The sequence below is a fragment of the Herpailurus yagouaroundi genome, unplaced genomic scaffold (genome assembly GCF_014898765.1).
Source record: "Herpailurus yagouaroundi ecotype Mexico unplaced genomic scaffold, PumYag 197, whole genome shotgun sequence".
Lineage (NCBI taxonomy): Eukaryota > Metazoa > Chordata > Mammalia > Carnivora > Felidae > Herpailurus > Herpailurus yagouaroundi.
Window position 1 is genome coordinate 7,965,825 of NW_024412428.1, and position 15,336 is coordinate 7,981,160.

General features: G+C 43.1%; 1 protein-coding gene across 2 annotated transcripts in view; it reads left to right on the forward strand.

Moving 5' to 3' along the window:
* Positions 1 to 15,336, forward strand: part of MTUS2 (microtubule associated scaffold protein 2) — a 546,859-nt gene that overhangs the window by 216,984 nt on the left and 314,539 nt on the right. Inside the window, exon 4 of one of the 2 annotated variants that reach the window (XM_040448119.1) lies at positions 9,565 to 9,762. In XM_040448119.1, the coding sequence (XP_040304053.1) occupies positions 9,565 to 9,762 (198 nt within the window). The remainder of the gene's footprint in view (positions 1 to 9,564; positions 9,763 to 15,336) is intronic. The other variant, XM_040448120.1, reaches the window with a different exon arrangement.

Consider the following 15,336-nt stretch of genomic DNA (forward strand, 5'->3'; position numbering starts at 1 on the left):
AAACACGTATAAGTGGCTCCACACAGTTCAAACCTCCATCGTTCAAGGGTCAACGGTCATTGGAACTTTGCCAATGAAGGGACTGCATAGCTACCTTAGACAATGAAATGGAAGGCCCTCATTTGCTTCTCTTTCCTAGTGGGGATTGATGATGCCGCATACATACCTCAAGAGTGTGTAAAAAGCTTGGTTATCTACATATTTCATGTTTCTGGAGAGAGCAGAGCAGGCCTTCGAAGCAGGTCCATATGGATTGGGAGAGAGCAAGGAAAGGAGCTTCACTTGAAGTTTTTGTGGTTAGGGAGTAGGCAGGGTGAGTGGTCTGTACTCAGGCAGGTGCTTGTGTGGTTTGACTTTGTCATAGGCACCGAGGGGAGAACACCAGGCTTGCTTCTGAGCTTTCTTAGATGGGGAGAGAGGGAGAGCCCTGATGTTTGATGATTAAAATGTACTATAATTAGTTGAATTTGAACTTGTTGAGTAAGCCAGTATAGTGCTGTCTGAGGCTTGCAGCCTGAGGCCATTAAGGAAGGTGAAAGTTCCATCGAATGCCTTGTTCAAGAGCCCAGCTTTATGTATTCTGAGAAACAAAATGATTGCCTTGTTTACTATTAGTCATGTTTAGAACTCCAAAAGTGGATAAGGACTGTCATAGTGGGAGCTTGTATTGTGGCTGTAGGAAGTGCAGAAACACATGTCACCTTAATTTTATGTTTTGGGTCTCTGTAGTGCAGAAAGATTCTCAGAGGGTTTTTTAACCTTAAAAAGGGCAACCGTTGCTGCCACTGGCTAGACCAGACAGCCCAGGCCAATGGCAATGGCTCAAGAGTATACAAATGTTCACATGGGACTGACTTTGACCAGAGCATCCTGTGTTAGAAGACTATCTCAGGTTTGTCTAAGTGTGCTGACCATTGGGTCGTATCCTGTTCAGGAACATCTTGGTTAAAGGATTAAAAGCAGTAGCTCTTAACAAGCTCAGTCGTGTGTGTGTCAGTTATGTTTCCACCTGGAAAATACACAAACTTCGCGTTGCTGTTCATCAGTTGATCCCAGCGGGCTCCCCAGGTAGCCAGTGGGGCTGGGGGAGTAGCGATCTCCTCTCACACTGTGACATCAGATAAGGGACTGAGGACAAGGAGTCCACCCCCTTCTGCGGGTGGGCTATGCCATAGGACCCAGGTTTGGTTCCACCCTGTAGCAAGAAGGCCAAGCTACCTCTGCTGAGTTTGTGAGCTTCTACCTCTATAACCTAAGGCATATTGGGGACCTTGGTGTGGAGGGCCACATGTTCAGGGCAGATGAGAGCTTTACTTCTTAGGGGAGCCAGTATGTACCTAGCAAGTGCCGCTCTCATATGGTGTCTTGCAGGACCGACGAGGGCAGTTTCTTACACAGAATCCCATGAGCAACTTATAGCCACTATTGGTCATCTGGGGACTCTAGAAGGCATGAGAGGAGGTTGCTCAAGCTCCACAGTGAGAGCATCTCCAAGGGCACTAATGAAAGTGTGTGTCGATTGCTCTTTGAACAGATTCTAGAGCCTTTTATTGGAGGGGATCCCACAGAAGGTGAGCCAGTTTGCAAGTAACAGCATACATGTACTTAAGTGAAATTTGCAGACGAAGAATATTTTGCCTCCTGAACCCAAAAGAGTCTAAAAGATCCTGGGCTTCTTTTAATTTTTTGGATGCTGACAACATCACTAGCTGTTTCTTGACAGTCTCAGGGATGGAGTGCCCCCCAGTTTACCAAATAATTTTTAGGAATTCAATTAAAGTGGCAGGGCCTTGCGCTGTGTGTAAGACAGTGGCCTATCCCTTTTCAGTGAGCCTGTTTGCATTTATATGTTCTGAATGAGTGTGTCAGATGAGTGTCCTCAAAGGGAGATGTTACCACTGTAATGTGTGTGCACCTACGCTCCCAGAGAAAGGTTGGATCCAGTTGAGATCTAGCCTGCAGAGATTGTGTGGTGGCTAGGCTGTTGAGGTAGCCCATGGGTAGCCGCTGCATGAAGATGTGCTGTGTCTCTTCGGAAGTGAAGGAAAACAGTGACTGAGGGGCCAAGAATGGGCCAGATTGGCTTGTTAAATGAACGGCAGTGGTCCTGTAGGAAGGGTTTCAATTCTTGCGGGCCTCGCTTTAATGTACACCAAGTCATATCACTGCCTTAACTGTAGGGATGGCCTGCAGGGTCCCATTTTGTCAAGCCAAGTTTTTATGGGTCAAAAACTTACCTCTCTTCAAACGTATCAGTCATAGAGCGTTCATGCCCGCTGTGGGATAGCGTAGGGCAATGGGTGCTCTGACGCTGGGGAATTTGGGCAAGATGATAATTCTTACGGTTAGGGTGAAGCCTATCTGGGTTTCCTTCATTTCTTGTTCAGTAATTCCCTTAAGATGATAAAATGTTATAGGGGATACATTTTTTAAATTTAATGAGATCCCCAGGTAGAGCTGTAGTTTGAGCCCCAGTATTGATTAGAGGCACAAAGTTTTGCCAGTTGGTACATTTAAGGAGATGTTAAGATTAATTCAGAAGCTATGTTGTCAAGGTGCAAAGGTCAGTGCCCTTGTATCTTTTGGTGGATAAATTCTTTTAGTAAATCTTGGATTTCCCTTTGGGTCCAGCTGTAGCCCTCTGTTTCCATTTTTTGTTTATTCTGCCAAATCCGGACTTCTTCTCTTCTTCCTTCCCCCACCACCCTATTCTTTTCTTTCCCCTTTGTTTTTACTAAGGATTCTCTCTTCTCCGCCTGTATTTCTAGATTTCCTCCAGAGAGCTTCAAATCAGTATCATCAGGGTTGGAGGCTTCCCCCATGGCTGGGGTTACTTTGTAGGATTTAAGGACCCCAGGCTTAAAGAGGATTCGAATTAACCCCTTTCATTATACTGCAGAGATGCCATGGGTATTTTTCTCTATAACCCTGAGAAATCAGGAGTTTTGTTGCAACAGAGGCATAAGCAGCAGCAGCAGCAGCAACAGAGGTATATAAGGGTCCTGCTGAGCCATTTGCTGTTAGGAGTGCTGACCTCAGCACTTCACATAATGGCTTTTTCTCTTTTTTGTGTTTTACCCCTAATGACTGCTTTTGTCATGAGTGATCACCCAGTGGACCTGTATGCAGCACAAGGTGGTCTTTTCCCCAAGTCTGGCGTCAGTTACGACTCCGCTGTAAGACGTGCAGAGAGGTCCAGGCTAAGATACATGACCCAAGGCCATGCCAAGGACCCCGCCCCAGTCACATATTCCTGTCTCCAAAAAACCAGTTAATTATTGCAACTTCCCCCTGGGGTCAGGTTAGTCCCTGACAGAGGCTCCGCAGGACTCTCTAACGCGGAACAGAGCAGCATACCTCAAAGCACGAGCTAGTCAGCCAGCAGCAACCCCAAGGGCATGTTTTCTGTTGGGCAGCAGAGCCAGCTTGCAAGCAAACCGCGAAGAAAGGCCCCCCGTGATGGTGGTCACCGTCTCCGCATCCTGGTCATGCCACCTGTTGTTGTGGTCACCCTGAAGAGACAGGGTGGACCCCACCCCAAATTTGGTTTAGGTGTCAAGACTGACGATGCCAGATGCAAAGCAGTTTACGAGGGAGTTTCTTACTTACTAATTGAGGTGTCTGGGGAGAGCAGTGCTGGCCTCTGCCGCAGGTGCAAAATGACTTGAATGAGCGAGGGAAGGATCCTGGCTCAGCCTATCGTATTGTCAGGGGTTGGGGCAGGGGGGGAGAGTGCCCTTGGAAGTGGACAGGGGCTTGTGTAGTTTCACTCTTCGGCCTCAGGGGGCAGCCCTGGGCTTTCCTATCAGCTTTCCCGGATGTGGGGCGCAAGGGGGTGGGGAGTATAAGAGGGGCGTGGGTTTTGAAACCTGATAACTCTTCGCAGTTAAACATAAAAAAGGGGAATCTGACAGTCCTAAATATTTTATCTAGTTGATGTTGTAAGTGAAACTTTATTAATTTCACTTTTGGATTATTTATTGCAAGTATATAAGAAATACAGTTGACTTTTATATATTGAACTCGTTTATTCTAATCGTTTTTAGAAATTTCATAGGATTTTCTACATACAAGATTGTGTGATCTACAATCACACAATGGCTTTTAATTTTCTTGCCCAATCGCCCTGGCTAGAACCTTCCATAAAATATTGAGTAGAAGTGGTGAGAGCAGACATCTTGGCCTGGTTCTTGATCTATGGGAGAAGCATTTAGTCTTTTTCCATGAGTATGGTGTTAGCTATGCATTTTGTTTTCATCCACTCATCAGGTTGAGGACATCTTTCTATTGTTTCTGGTTTGTTAGGTGTTTTATCATGAGATGATCTTGTTATTGGTCAAGAGATTTTTCTGCATCTATTGAGAAGGCCATGTTGTTTTTCTTCCTGTGGTACAATACATTGATTTCCATGTTAACCCAATCTTCCATTCCTGGGATAAATCACACTTGGTTACGGTGTGTAATACTTTTTATATGTAGCTGGTTTTAGTTTGCTATTGATTTGGTGAGAATTTTGCATATGGAAGAAATTATTTTCTTTTCTCATGATGTTTTTGTCTGGTTTGGTTATCAAGGTAACGCTGGCCTATAGAATGAGTGTAGAAGTGTCCTCTCTCTCTCTCCCTCTCTCTTTCTGTTTCTCTGGAATAATTTGTGAAGAACTGGTGTCAATTCTTATTTAAGTGCTTGATAGAATTCTCTCTCATACATTTGTGCTGGGCTTTTCTTTGTGGGAAGTTTTTGGATTACTAATTCAATTTCTTTGTTGTAAGTAGATTGAGATTTTCTATTTTTTTTTCCTTTGTGTTTTTCTGGAATTTGTTCCTTTCACTAGGTTGTCTGATTTGTTGAGATATAGTTGTTCATGATATTCCCTTATAATTCTTTTTATTTTTGCAAGATTAGCAGTGATGTCCCCTCTTTCATTCTTAATTTTACAAATTGAGTCTTCTCTCTTTTTTCCTTGGTCAGTGTAATTAAAGGTTTGTCGACTTTGTTGATCTTTCTAAAAACCAACTTTTGATTTTGTGGACTTTCTCTTTTATTTTTCCATTTTGTTATATTTATTACCATTCTAGTATTTATTATTTCCTTCCTTCTGCTCAGACTTTGCTTATCTTTTTTCAGTGTCTTTAGATGGACTTTTAGTCCATTTAGTCCATTTAGATTTACTTTGTTGCTGCGACGTCTTTCTTCTTTTTTTTAAAGTTTATATATTTTGAGAGAGAGAGAGAGAGAGAGAGAGGGAGGGAGAGAGAGAATCCCAAGCAGGCTCTGTGCTGACAGTGCAGAACCTCACAAACCATGAGATCATGACCTGAGCTGATACCAAGAGTCAGACACTCAACTGATTGAACCGCGAAGCCCCATCATTCTTTTTTAATGTGGGCATTGCAGAGTGCTTCAGTGATATTCATTCTTATGGCCAATCTCTACCATTGGGCAAATCTCTTAGTCATTCTCCGAGTCAAATCTCAGAGTCATCTCAGTCAGACACTGCTGGGGGGTGTGGTAGGGACAGTGGTCTGTCCCTCTAGGAGTGGCAGTCCTGATTTACAAATGGGTGCTAGGCGGGGGGTGGGGGGGCAGTAGCTTCTGGTCTTCTCCCTTCACGTCTCCTGATATTGAACCTCTAGCCTACAAGTGAGCCAGGACAACAGTGATTTTTGGCCTCTTGTGCCTGGGGTAGTGCCTCTGCCTTTTTACTTGGGACTGGGTGAAGGGTCCTCTGACCTCTTAGCCTCTTGCTTGCATGTAATTTAGCCTCTGCAACATGGACCTAGGGGAGGGATAAGGGAGGGAAATGGTGGTAGCCTGCCTCTCCCAGTGAGATATGGTACCTCTTGCCAGGGGGAGAGGAAACCTGTTGCCTTGGCCACAGCCACCCACATGAGAGCTGTCATCATGCTGAGATGGACAGGGTTGCAGAGGAGGAAAGGAGTGCATTAGGCTCAAGTGCCGTCCAATCTGTTTTTACTGGATTTAGTAGATTTTCATATGTAAATGTTTCTGTATTCACTGTATGCCTTTGGAACAATTTCTAGAAACTGCAAGTGATTGTTGTTTTTTAAAAATAATTTTTACTGGGGCACCTGTGTGGCTAAGTCGGTGAAGCATCCCACTTTGGCTCAGGTCATGATCTCATGATTCACGGGTTCGACCCCCGCATCAGGCGCTCTCTCTCTCTCTCTCTCTCTGCCCCTCCCCCACTCACACCCTGTCTCTCAAAAAATAAACATTAACTTTTTTTAATAAAAAATAAAATAATTTTTACTAATAATGGTTGTTTCACTGGAGAAAGTGTCCAGGGAGCTTGTGCCACCATTGTGGAAGAGGTCTCTCTTATGTGTGCTCAGTTTTATTTAACATTAATTGTTATCATTTGTTTACCGAGGGCTTATTATGCACCTTGATGGGTTATTTCTGTCAATATTCTTAAATAGCCCAAGGACACTGAGTAACTGAAAAAAACGTATTCCTCTGACATGCTGCACTTGAAAAATAGTAAGGAGTGCACATTTTTCTAATTAAATTCCTTTTATGAGAAACTAAGATTAACCTAAGGCACATTCACTCAGAGCAGCTGAATGTAATGCACAAGAGCACCTTTCACAGGGCAAGTGGGCCTGTCATCTTCTGTTGACCTTTTCAAAGTGTGGTCCAGGCACTACTGAATGAGGATCGCTGAGGTGCTTGTTTAGAAGACTGAGTTTTGAGCCCCATCCCAGCCTAATTCTCATCCAGAGAGACCAGCGCAGGTATTCAGCTCACACACCGGGCTGCATTAATGTGTGCAAGCTTGACTACTGCAAACTTCAGCTAAACTTGATTGAATAATAACGTCAAAACCACCGTGCTAGACACGGGTGGTTTCTCAAGAACAGTAAGACCTGCTCTTCCAAACCCCAGAGGTATGTAAACTGTTTGTGAGATTTATCTGGTAGAAAGAGAGACCGTTGGATAGTAGCTTGATGTATAGATTATATAAAATTTAGAAAAATTATGTATACTGAGAGTTGGGGCAAGACATACTCCCACAAGTAGCCTACACACACACACACACACACACACACACACACACACAGACACACACAGACACACACAGACACACACACACACACACACACACACACACACACCATGTGCCTTTATTGGAAGGGAGAGCTGGACTAAGGGAAAGTGAAAGCCTGGAAGTCACTTAGAGCCTTACTTCATGTGTACTTGGGTCCCTGCGTTGTTGAGTCCTCTCTCTACATGTTCTGCCGCTACCTTTCTTCCGACGGCACGAACAATCATTGAATATGGGTAAGGGTAGGGTAGAATAAATTCCTCCTTGAGCATTTTCCATGCCCTTATTGCTTACATAATGATTTAATAAACTAAGTTTTCATTCTTAAATATTAAATGAATGTTTACTATGTGCCAAGGTTCTCTGTTAGAAATTTTGAACTTTCCTTCATTCCCAAATATGGGTTTGTTTTCTTGGGAAAAAAATTAGTCCACGTTCTTCTCATGTGACTTGATGTAACCTTAGGTCAGTTATTGATTAACTGGGCTGAGAAAGAGGTTATATATAACCAAAACTAGTATCCAAATGTGGTGGGTTTAGTGTATACTTACTGTTGAAATTGCATCTGATTTTTTAGCAACTCTTTTACTGTTTTATAGGCACTGTTCAAAATTGAGTTGGTGCAAACTTACTGTGAAGATGGTATCTGATATATGGGGATACTTTCATTGTTCTGGGGATATCACCTAAAAGTACGCAAAAGGATAGGAGAACAGTTGGAGACGTTGACATGGCATTTAATTGCTGATACAGAAGGGCCATTATTACTTATTAAGCAGTGATTATTTCTCATCATATTTGAACGTTTTTCCCCCAAGCATTAGGACAGAACTGAATTGGGAATACTGCAGCCCCAGCTCTCTGCACTCACCCAATTTTTCCTCCTCCTCCTCCTCCTCCTCCTCCTCCTCCTGACCCAGAAATCAAGAAACCAGAGTTGTGCATATTCTGTTTTCACATGGATGTGCAACTGGCTACAGACTCCCTCTTAGGGAGAGCTCCCAGTAGAGGAAGAGGCACCAGTGGTCCAGCGTGGCATCTGTTGGTTCTCTAAAGATTTCCACACATAGATCTGTTTCTAATGTAGATTCTTCATTGATTTTCAGATGTCGTTAAAAAAAAATAAATGCCTTCTTTTATTATTAGTTTGCAACTTGGTTAATCTTTTAGACCAGGTTGCTGCTGAATGGTCTGCATATAAGCACTCACAGTAAATACGGCTGCAGCTGAAAGTTCCTAAATGGCTTGACTAGAAATTTATATAGAATATTAGGACACTTGCCCCTTTTTCCTTTTTGTTATTATTTATTTATTTTTAATTTTTTTTTCTTTTAACGTTTATTTTTGAGACAGAGAGAGACAGAGCATGAACAGGGGAGGGTCAGAGAGAGAGGGGGAGATACAGAATCTGAAACAGGCTCCAGGCTCCGAGCTGTCAGCACAGAGCCCAACGCTGGGCTCGAACTCATGGACCGTGAGATCATGACCTGAGCTGAAGTTGGATGCTCAACCGACTGAGCCACCCAGGCGCCCCGCCCCTTTTTCCTTTTAAGGACTATTAAAGGGCATTTGTGTGTGATAACATTCTGGTTCTATCTGGTATTGAAAGGCTCTTTTGGTGTGGAGATGATCATTGCAGCGGCTATGAACGGAGCCTGATTCAGACATCATCATGCTGAGATAGTAGATTTATAACATGATGTTTTATTATTTCGAAATTAGCCAGCTTTGCACATATTTGGGAACTAATTTTCAGCTTAGTTTAATTTTTGAATTTTAATTTAACATAAAAACCCATCGTGGAAAAAGAATTAAAAAAGCCTAGTAGTTTTAACTAGAGCATCTATCAAGTTCTGTTACAAGCGGTAATATTTGGAATATATCTTCGAGGCCAGTTTTATCATCACCAGTCCTTCCATTGGTTCTGAAGTGTTGGATCAAGTGCCCAAGGTTACACAGCCAGTAAATCATACAGACTGGATTTCAATCTGGCCAGTTCCCCAGTTTGTGCTCACCTCATTCCTACAATGAACGGAATGCTAGCAAACAACTCTTTTGTGCATGCTTCTATGATTTCTCACCAAGTGTTTATAATTGCTGATGACTATTTACCACAAGGGCTCTTTACCCATTGCATGTCAGACTTTAAGGTGTATGTCACTTTCACAGTTCTAGGGTACCTTGCAACAGTACAAGTTCATTCCATTCAGCGTCCTAAGCACTGTCTACCTTTATTTATGGCCATATAATAGGGCTAGTTGTCTATTCTTTTCTCATCTGCCTGCTGCCTCTCCTCCTGTGTAAGTTGTCTGAAGCTCCCAGCCCACAGCGAGGAGCTTTTCTCATAAAGATGTATTTGTGACTATGCTGAACCGCACCGTACAACATCAATTGTGTTCAGTTTATGATAGATTACTATTCATAGTCTGTGTATTCCTCTGTCTCGTTGTCAACTGATTTTTTTCGTTTGTTTGTTTGGTTTGGGTTCATTATAGCAGATTTAAAGAAAGCCTCCGGTTCAAATGCTGCAAAATCCAATCTACCAAAATCTGGACTTCGTCCTCCTGGGTACTCACGTCTCCCAGCAGCCAAGCTGGCGGCGTTTGGCTTCGTGCGGAGCTCCAGCGTGTCCTCGGTCTCCAGCACCCAGTCCGCGGACAGCGCGCAGCCGGAGCAGAGCAGACTGGCCAACCGTAAGTGGGCAGGGGAGGGTGGGCGGCGCCGGCTGCGTTGTTCCCTGTGGGACACGCCCCTAGGACCACACCGGGGCAGGTGAATGGGCGTATGGGTATAACGGCTTCATTTCTTTGTGTTTGAAAGAGTTGATTTGACTTCCTATTATATTATATTATATTATATTATATTAATTATTATATTACATTATATTATATTATTATATTTTATTTACTTCCTTAATCTACCATTGTTAGGACTTTAGAAAATGATCTACTGAAGGAAAAAAGGCCTGTTTGGCACTATCATTTTTTTCAATTATGAGGAATTAGAGTGCCAGAAAAAGACTTAAATCTAGAAAATGACTTAACCAGGTACTGATTCCAGGAGCCCTTTGCTCATGGATTCTATCTAAGAAGTCAAAGAAAATCCAACACAGGTGTTCCCATGTTGTGCTATCATGAAGCATATTATGTATTAGATATTAGTGGTGAGAATCCTTTTAGTCACCTGGGATTACCTGTCATGGCTTCATTTTGGTGGAGCACTTGGCTGGATTTCTCAAAGTTAACTAAACAGTGTTAAAAATAGAAAAGTAGAGCTGAGCTTCTTCAACTCTGCCCAGAAAAGTCCCCATTGGCTGAGTGATGCTACTCTAGGCCTGGCTCCCGAGACTGATGTTGGAAGCTGTGTTTTAAAGTATGAATTAATAGTCTCAGAGCAAGTCACAAACAGCCACCGTTCTAAAGGAGATCTGGAGGCCGCCCCACTGACCTGAGCCTTTGATGACCAAAATCCATCTCAGCCTGTCAACTTCAAAGTCATTGTTATTGGATCTGAAACCATGACATCTCAGACGTTGGTTAGCAAGAACTGGCCAGAGGACCAGGGAAGTCTTAGAGGTTTTCATGTGGAGTGCTGTTCGGGAGGGATTACAGTAGTTGAATCGTGCTGAAGTAAGTACTGAGAGAAAGAAACAGAGGGCAAGACGGGGTATGTGGGAGAGGAGAGGTGGAGAACAAGATTGATTTATATTATTTTCTAAATTTCTTTTCTCCGAGCTTGCTCTTTCTCTATCCTTTCTTGGGTTCACAGAGATGACACGTGGCACATTCATACCTGCAAAGTTCTAAATTTTGGTCTACCTAGTTATTCCTAAAAATAATGCATTACCTTTTCCTTTATCTTGATGTGTTTGTAAGCAGTTTCTGAGAGGTTTTTTTGCTCACTTGGTTTCCTAAAGGTGCTGCATCTCAGAACTGCTTTCACACAGGAATACACTTGTCATTAGGGATTACATCAGATTCTCAAAATCTGAAAGAGCTCTTTGCAAATGTGTAACTCATATTTTTCCATGTGTGTGCGTATTGACAACCTGAAGATTTTTAAGTATAGGAGCAACTATTTGTCATCTTTTTTAGCAGTAAAATCCCTGGTGGCATGTTTCTCTTTTAGAGGAAGCAGCATGAGTGGTTTAAAAAAAAAAAAAGTACTTTTTGGTATATATCTTTCCAAGGAAGTAGTTAAGGCCTTGGTTTCTCTAAAAAATAAGAATCATCTCGGGATGATTGAGCTTCGTTCCCATGGTAGCAGTTTCTGCTAAAGGAGAGCTGATAGGTGTGGACAGAATAATTCAAGGTGTGCTTATGGCATTTCTTCTCACATCTGCTTGAAAGGATGCCTGAGAGGGACACGCTGAGCACCCGGGGAGGCAAGAGCCATTATGTGCCAAGGAAAACAACTCCTACTTTAAAGACTTCATAGTAAAATAATAAATTAATTATTAAGACATAATTATTAATACGTAATGCATTAGTTATTAATACATAATAGATACGCATTTAGAATTCTTTTCCAGTTTTTAAAAAAGCAGCATTAGGATTGATTTGCCACCTAACCATGTGTAAAATTTATACTTCACCAATAAACCACAGAAAAATTTCTCACTTATTTGAATTGATATCTGAGTGCCATTAACCACCTGCTAATACTTGTTATTAGATGTAATGTCAAAAATTTTGTGTCTGTTCTTTAGTGGAGGGATGATGCTTTGATGACAAGGATTAAGTAAAATATGAGGCACTCAAAAGAGCCAAAAGTCCTTAGATCAAACCACAGGAGCAAAGCTTTGTTGGTTTAGCTCATGGAAACAGCTAGCATATCAGAGCTGGTTCCTTTTTCCTTCTTGGAACATTGGTCTTTCTTCAAACGGTACATTCACGTAGAATTGCGTTTAGGAATACCACAGTAATTAGGAATTATATTATGGCACAGCAGATGTCTCAAAATCTGAAACATGACTCTAATAAGGAACTGTTTGAAAGTGCGCAGCTCATATTTTTAGATACTCATGCGCCTATAAACAGTCCGAACAGTGTCCACGATGACCGAAGCATGCTATATTTAGGACACTTTTCAGTGATTCATTATGAACTTAGTGTTTCCTGGATGACTTTGGCTTAGCTACAGCTCGCTCTCCCTGCGGCTTTTCTAAAGGGTCCTGAGGGGCAGGTGACAATGAGAGTGGAGAGGAGAGACCCCTGGGCTCCCCTGGACCTGGGTCTCGGCTGTTGGGTGTGGAATCTACTCTCCATCCTGGACTCTGGTTCTCTACCGTATCTTCAGGCCCACTGGGCACTAAGTCAAGGGCCCTTCTGTGTCTTTTTACCTTTTCCACAAGGTTTTGACAAATGGAGCAGACACAGAGAAATGAATTATGCCTGTATGTACTTAGATCATATTACTTCTATTATGAAGCCCTTTGAAGAGACCCTGAAATCAGGGTATCTTGGGACCCAGTCCGCCCCCTCATTTTAAAGCTAGCAAACTGAGATCAAAGTGACTCATTCTGGCTCCTGGGCCAGTGTTCTTCTTCTGTGTAGTCCTTAAAGTTGCCACATAAGGTGAAGAACCACTCCTGATTTAAAGTCTTTTCTTCCTGTTCGTGAAGCAAGTTAGAGTCAGAGTGGCCTGGAGGGACCCTGTAGACTGAACTCACCTTTCCCCCACTTCCTGGGTTGTCAGCCAGCCCCTGTGTAAACACTGAATGATAGAGAACATTCCATCTTGTGAAGAAGCTGCCTTTGAGATGAGATAGCTCTCGTCACGAGGCAGTGCTCTGTGTGGGTTCAGGCTGCCTCCCTGTAATTGCCAACTAGTCACTCAGTTCCTGTGGACTGGTACAGAACCTTGACATTCATTGTATTGCAGGTGACAGCCCTCCCAGCCCCCTTCACTCCTTTATAGGTTCATCACGTGAAGATTGTGAGGCTGGTACCTTTAGAACCTGAAATAAAGTACCAAATTATCCTAGTTAGCAACTCATGGCTTTTTGAAAGATTTAAACTGAAGAGAGACAAAGTAATTCCCTAACTTAAGCTTAAACTTTAAATCATATATTTGAGCAGGTCTGACCCAGTGTGTAGCTCATAATTTTTTTTAATAGTTTTCAGAGACCAAACCAAAAAAAAAATCTCCAACTTAGAGAAGAAAAATTACTGTGGAATTTAGTGCTGGTAATGTATTAGAGCCTAAACTGTATCTAGTTGTCAGATTTATCAGCAGTTAGCTGTAGACTTGATTTTCCCAGTGGATAGGTACAATTTAAAGTTAAACTTCTGGAGGGTATGGAGGGGAGTAGGGAAACTTGAGGATTTCATGAATTAATCATTAATGAAAATAGTTCATATCACCGAAAGATAGAATAATTTCTATAGAGGATCTTATCTCATTGTGTATTCTGAGTAGCACCTAACGTGTTGAGTGCTCAAGAAATAAGAAAATCTCTATCTCAAAAGACCATGATGTAGATGGTGGTATTTGCAGTGGTCCCTTATGGTTTCCCTCCCACTTCTTCTCCATTCGAATCTGCCATGTGTTCTCCATGGGGTGAGCGAAGACCAGAACTCACGAGACAAAGAACTTAAAAAGTAAAAAAAGAAAAAAGAGGGCTTTCTTCTTGTTTCTTTCCCTGGTGCAGAGAGGTAGTAGCGTTTGGGGAAGTAGGAATACAGCTGGCGAGGTGGACGGAGAGGCTGACATTGTATAAATGATCACGACACAAGCGTATATGTGCCTACAGCCTTGAAAATGATACAAAGTTGGGTAATTGTTCCTGGCTTGGAACAACTGGCTTGGAGGGTTAATTTCTGATTGGGGTGATCGGGGAGTTTCTCAGAGGGGTTGTATTTTGGGAGGCGGAGACGGGCTCTGGGAGATCTTTTGTAGGAGAGCTATTGGTGCATCCAGAAAACCCCCTGAATTTGAGGGGTTGCTATATGGCACATCCCCTCATGTGCCTGCCAGTTCATCGTAGAGTCATCTGTGTTCTGTACCCCGAGGCCTTATGTGCTTGAGCTCCCCAAAGTTGTTCTCACGAGGCATCTCTTCCAATTCTTTTTTTTTTTTTTAAGTTTATTTATTTTTGAGAGAGCAAGAGGGAGCAGGGGAGGGGCAGAGAGAGAGGGAAGGAGAGAGAAAATCCCAAGCAGGCTTCGCACCGTCAGCGCAGAGCCCGATGCAGGGCTCAGACTCACAAACTGTGAGACTATGACCTGAGCTGGAATCAAGAGTTGGACACTTGACTGACCGAGCCACCCAGGCACCCCTCTTTCAATTCTTTAGGCTTCCCCGTGTTCATCTTATCCATACTATCAGCTCTTAGCCCTTTGAACACTCTGCCGACTCCGATCTGCCGCCTCAACCTCTCTCTAGAACCACTGACCCACATTTCACACGACGCCGACCACCTCCAACAGGCCGACCCAAATTGCCTCAAACTGAACATTTCCCCCAAATGAATCTTTTATTATCGTTTCCAGACCGGTACCTTCTCTCACGGTCACTCTGTTAATGATACCTATGATCTGGCTACTGAGGCTGGAAATTTCGGGATCAGCATTTCCTCTCACCTTCTTTTTGTCATCCTCTCTATTCCGTGGTCACATCTGCTCCATTCTCACTCTCTCATGTACTCCATCCTCTTTCGTCTGCTCACCTTACTTTAAATCTGTAGCACCTCTCACCTAAGCCATTCCCACTGCGTCGTCACTCTGTAATCCTTAGCGCATGTGGTCCTAGATCATTTTCCCTTTCCCCCCTGTTATGATTGCTGCATGGTGCCCCTGCGCTTGCTACAGTTCCTTGCTGGACGTTCTAGGTCCTCCATGATCTGCTCTGGCAGATCCCACACACCATCCCCTCGTGTGCACCCTCAACTGGCCAACCAGAATCGTTCACTTTTTTCTCTGAGGGCTTCGTGCTTTCCTTTGTGGTGTTGGTGTAAACCATTCATCCGCGTAATGCTCTGCCCCTACTCCCAACCAAATTTCTCTGTAAGTTTTTCAGGCGTAATTCAAATACCACTTCCTCTCCAAAATCTTCCTTCACGTGTGAACCAGAAACCATCTTTTCTCCTGAGAACTCCTATGGCCCCTTGCTTGGATCACTTCTGTGGATTATCACACACCGGCTCGTGGTGCTTACTTGTTTCTATGCCCTGTCTCCCCTACGGATTGTCAGCTCCCTGAGGATAGCAGCTAGGTCTTTTGATAATTTTAGTATCCTTCATGTTATACCTAACATGGCCTTGACAA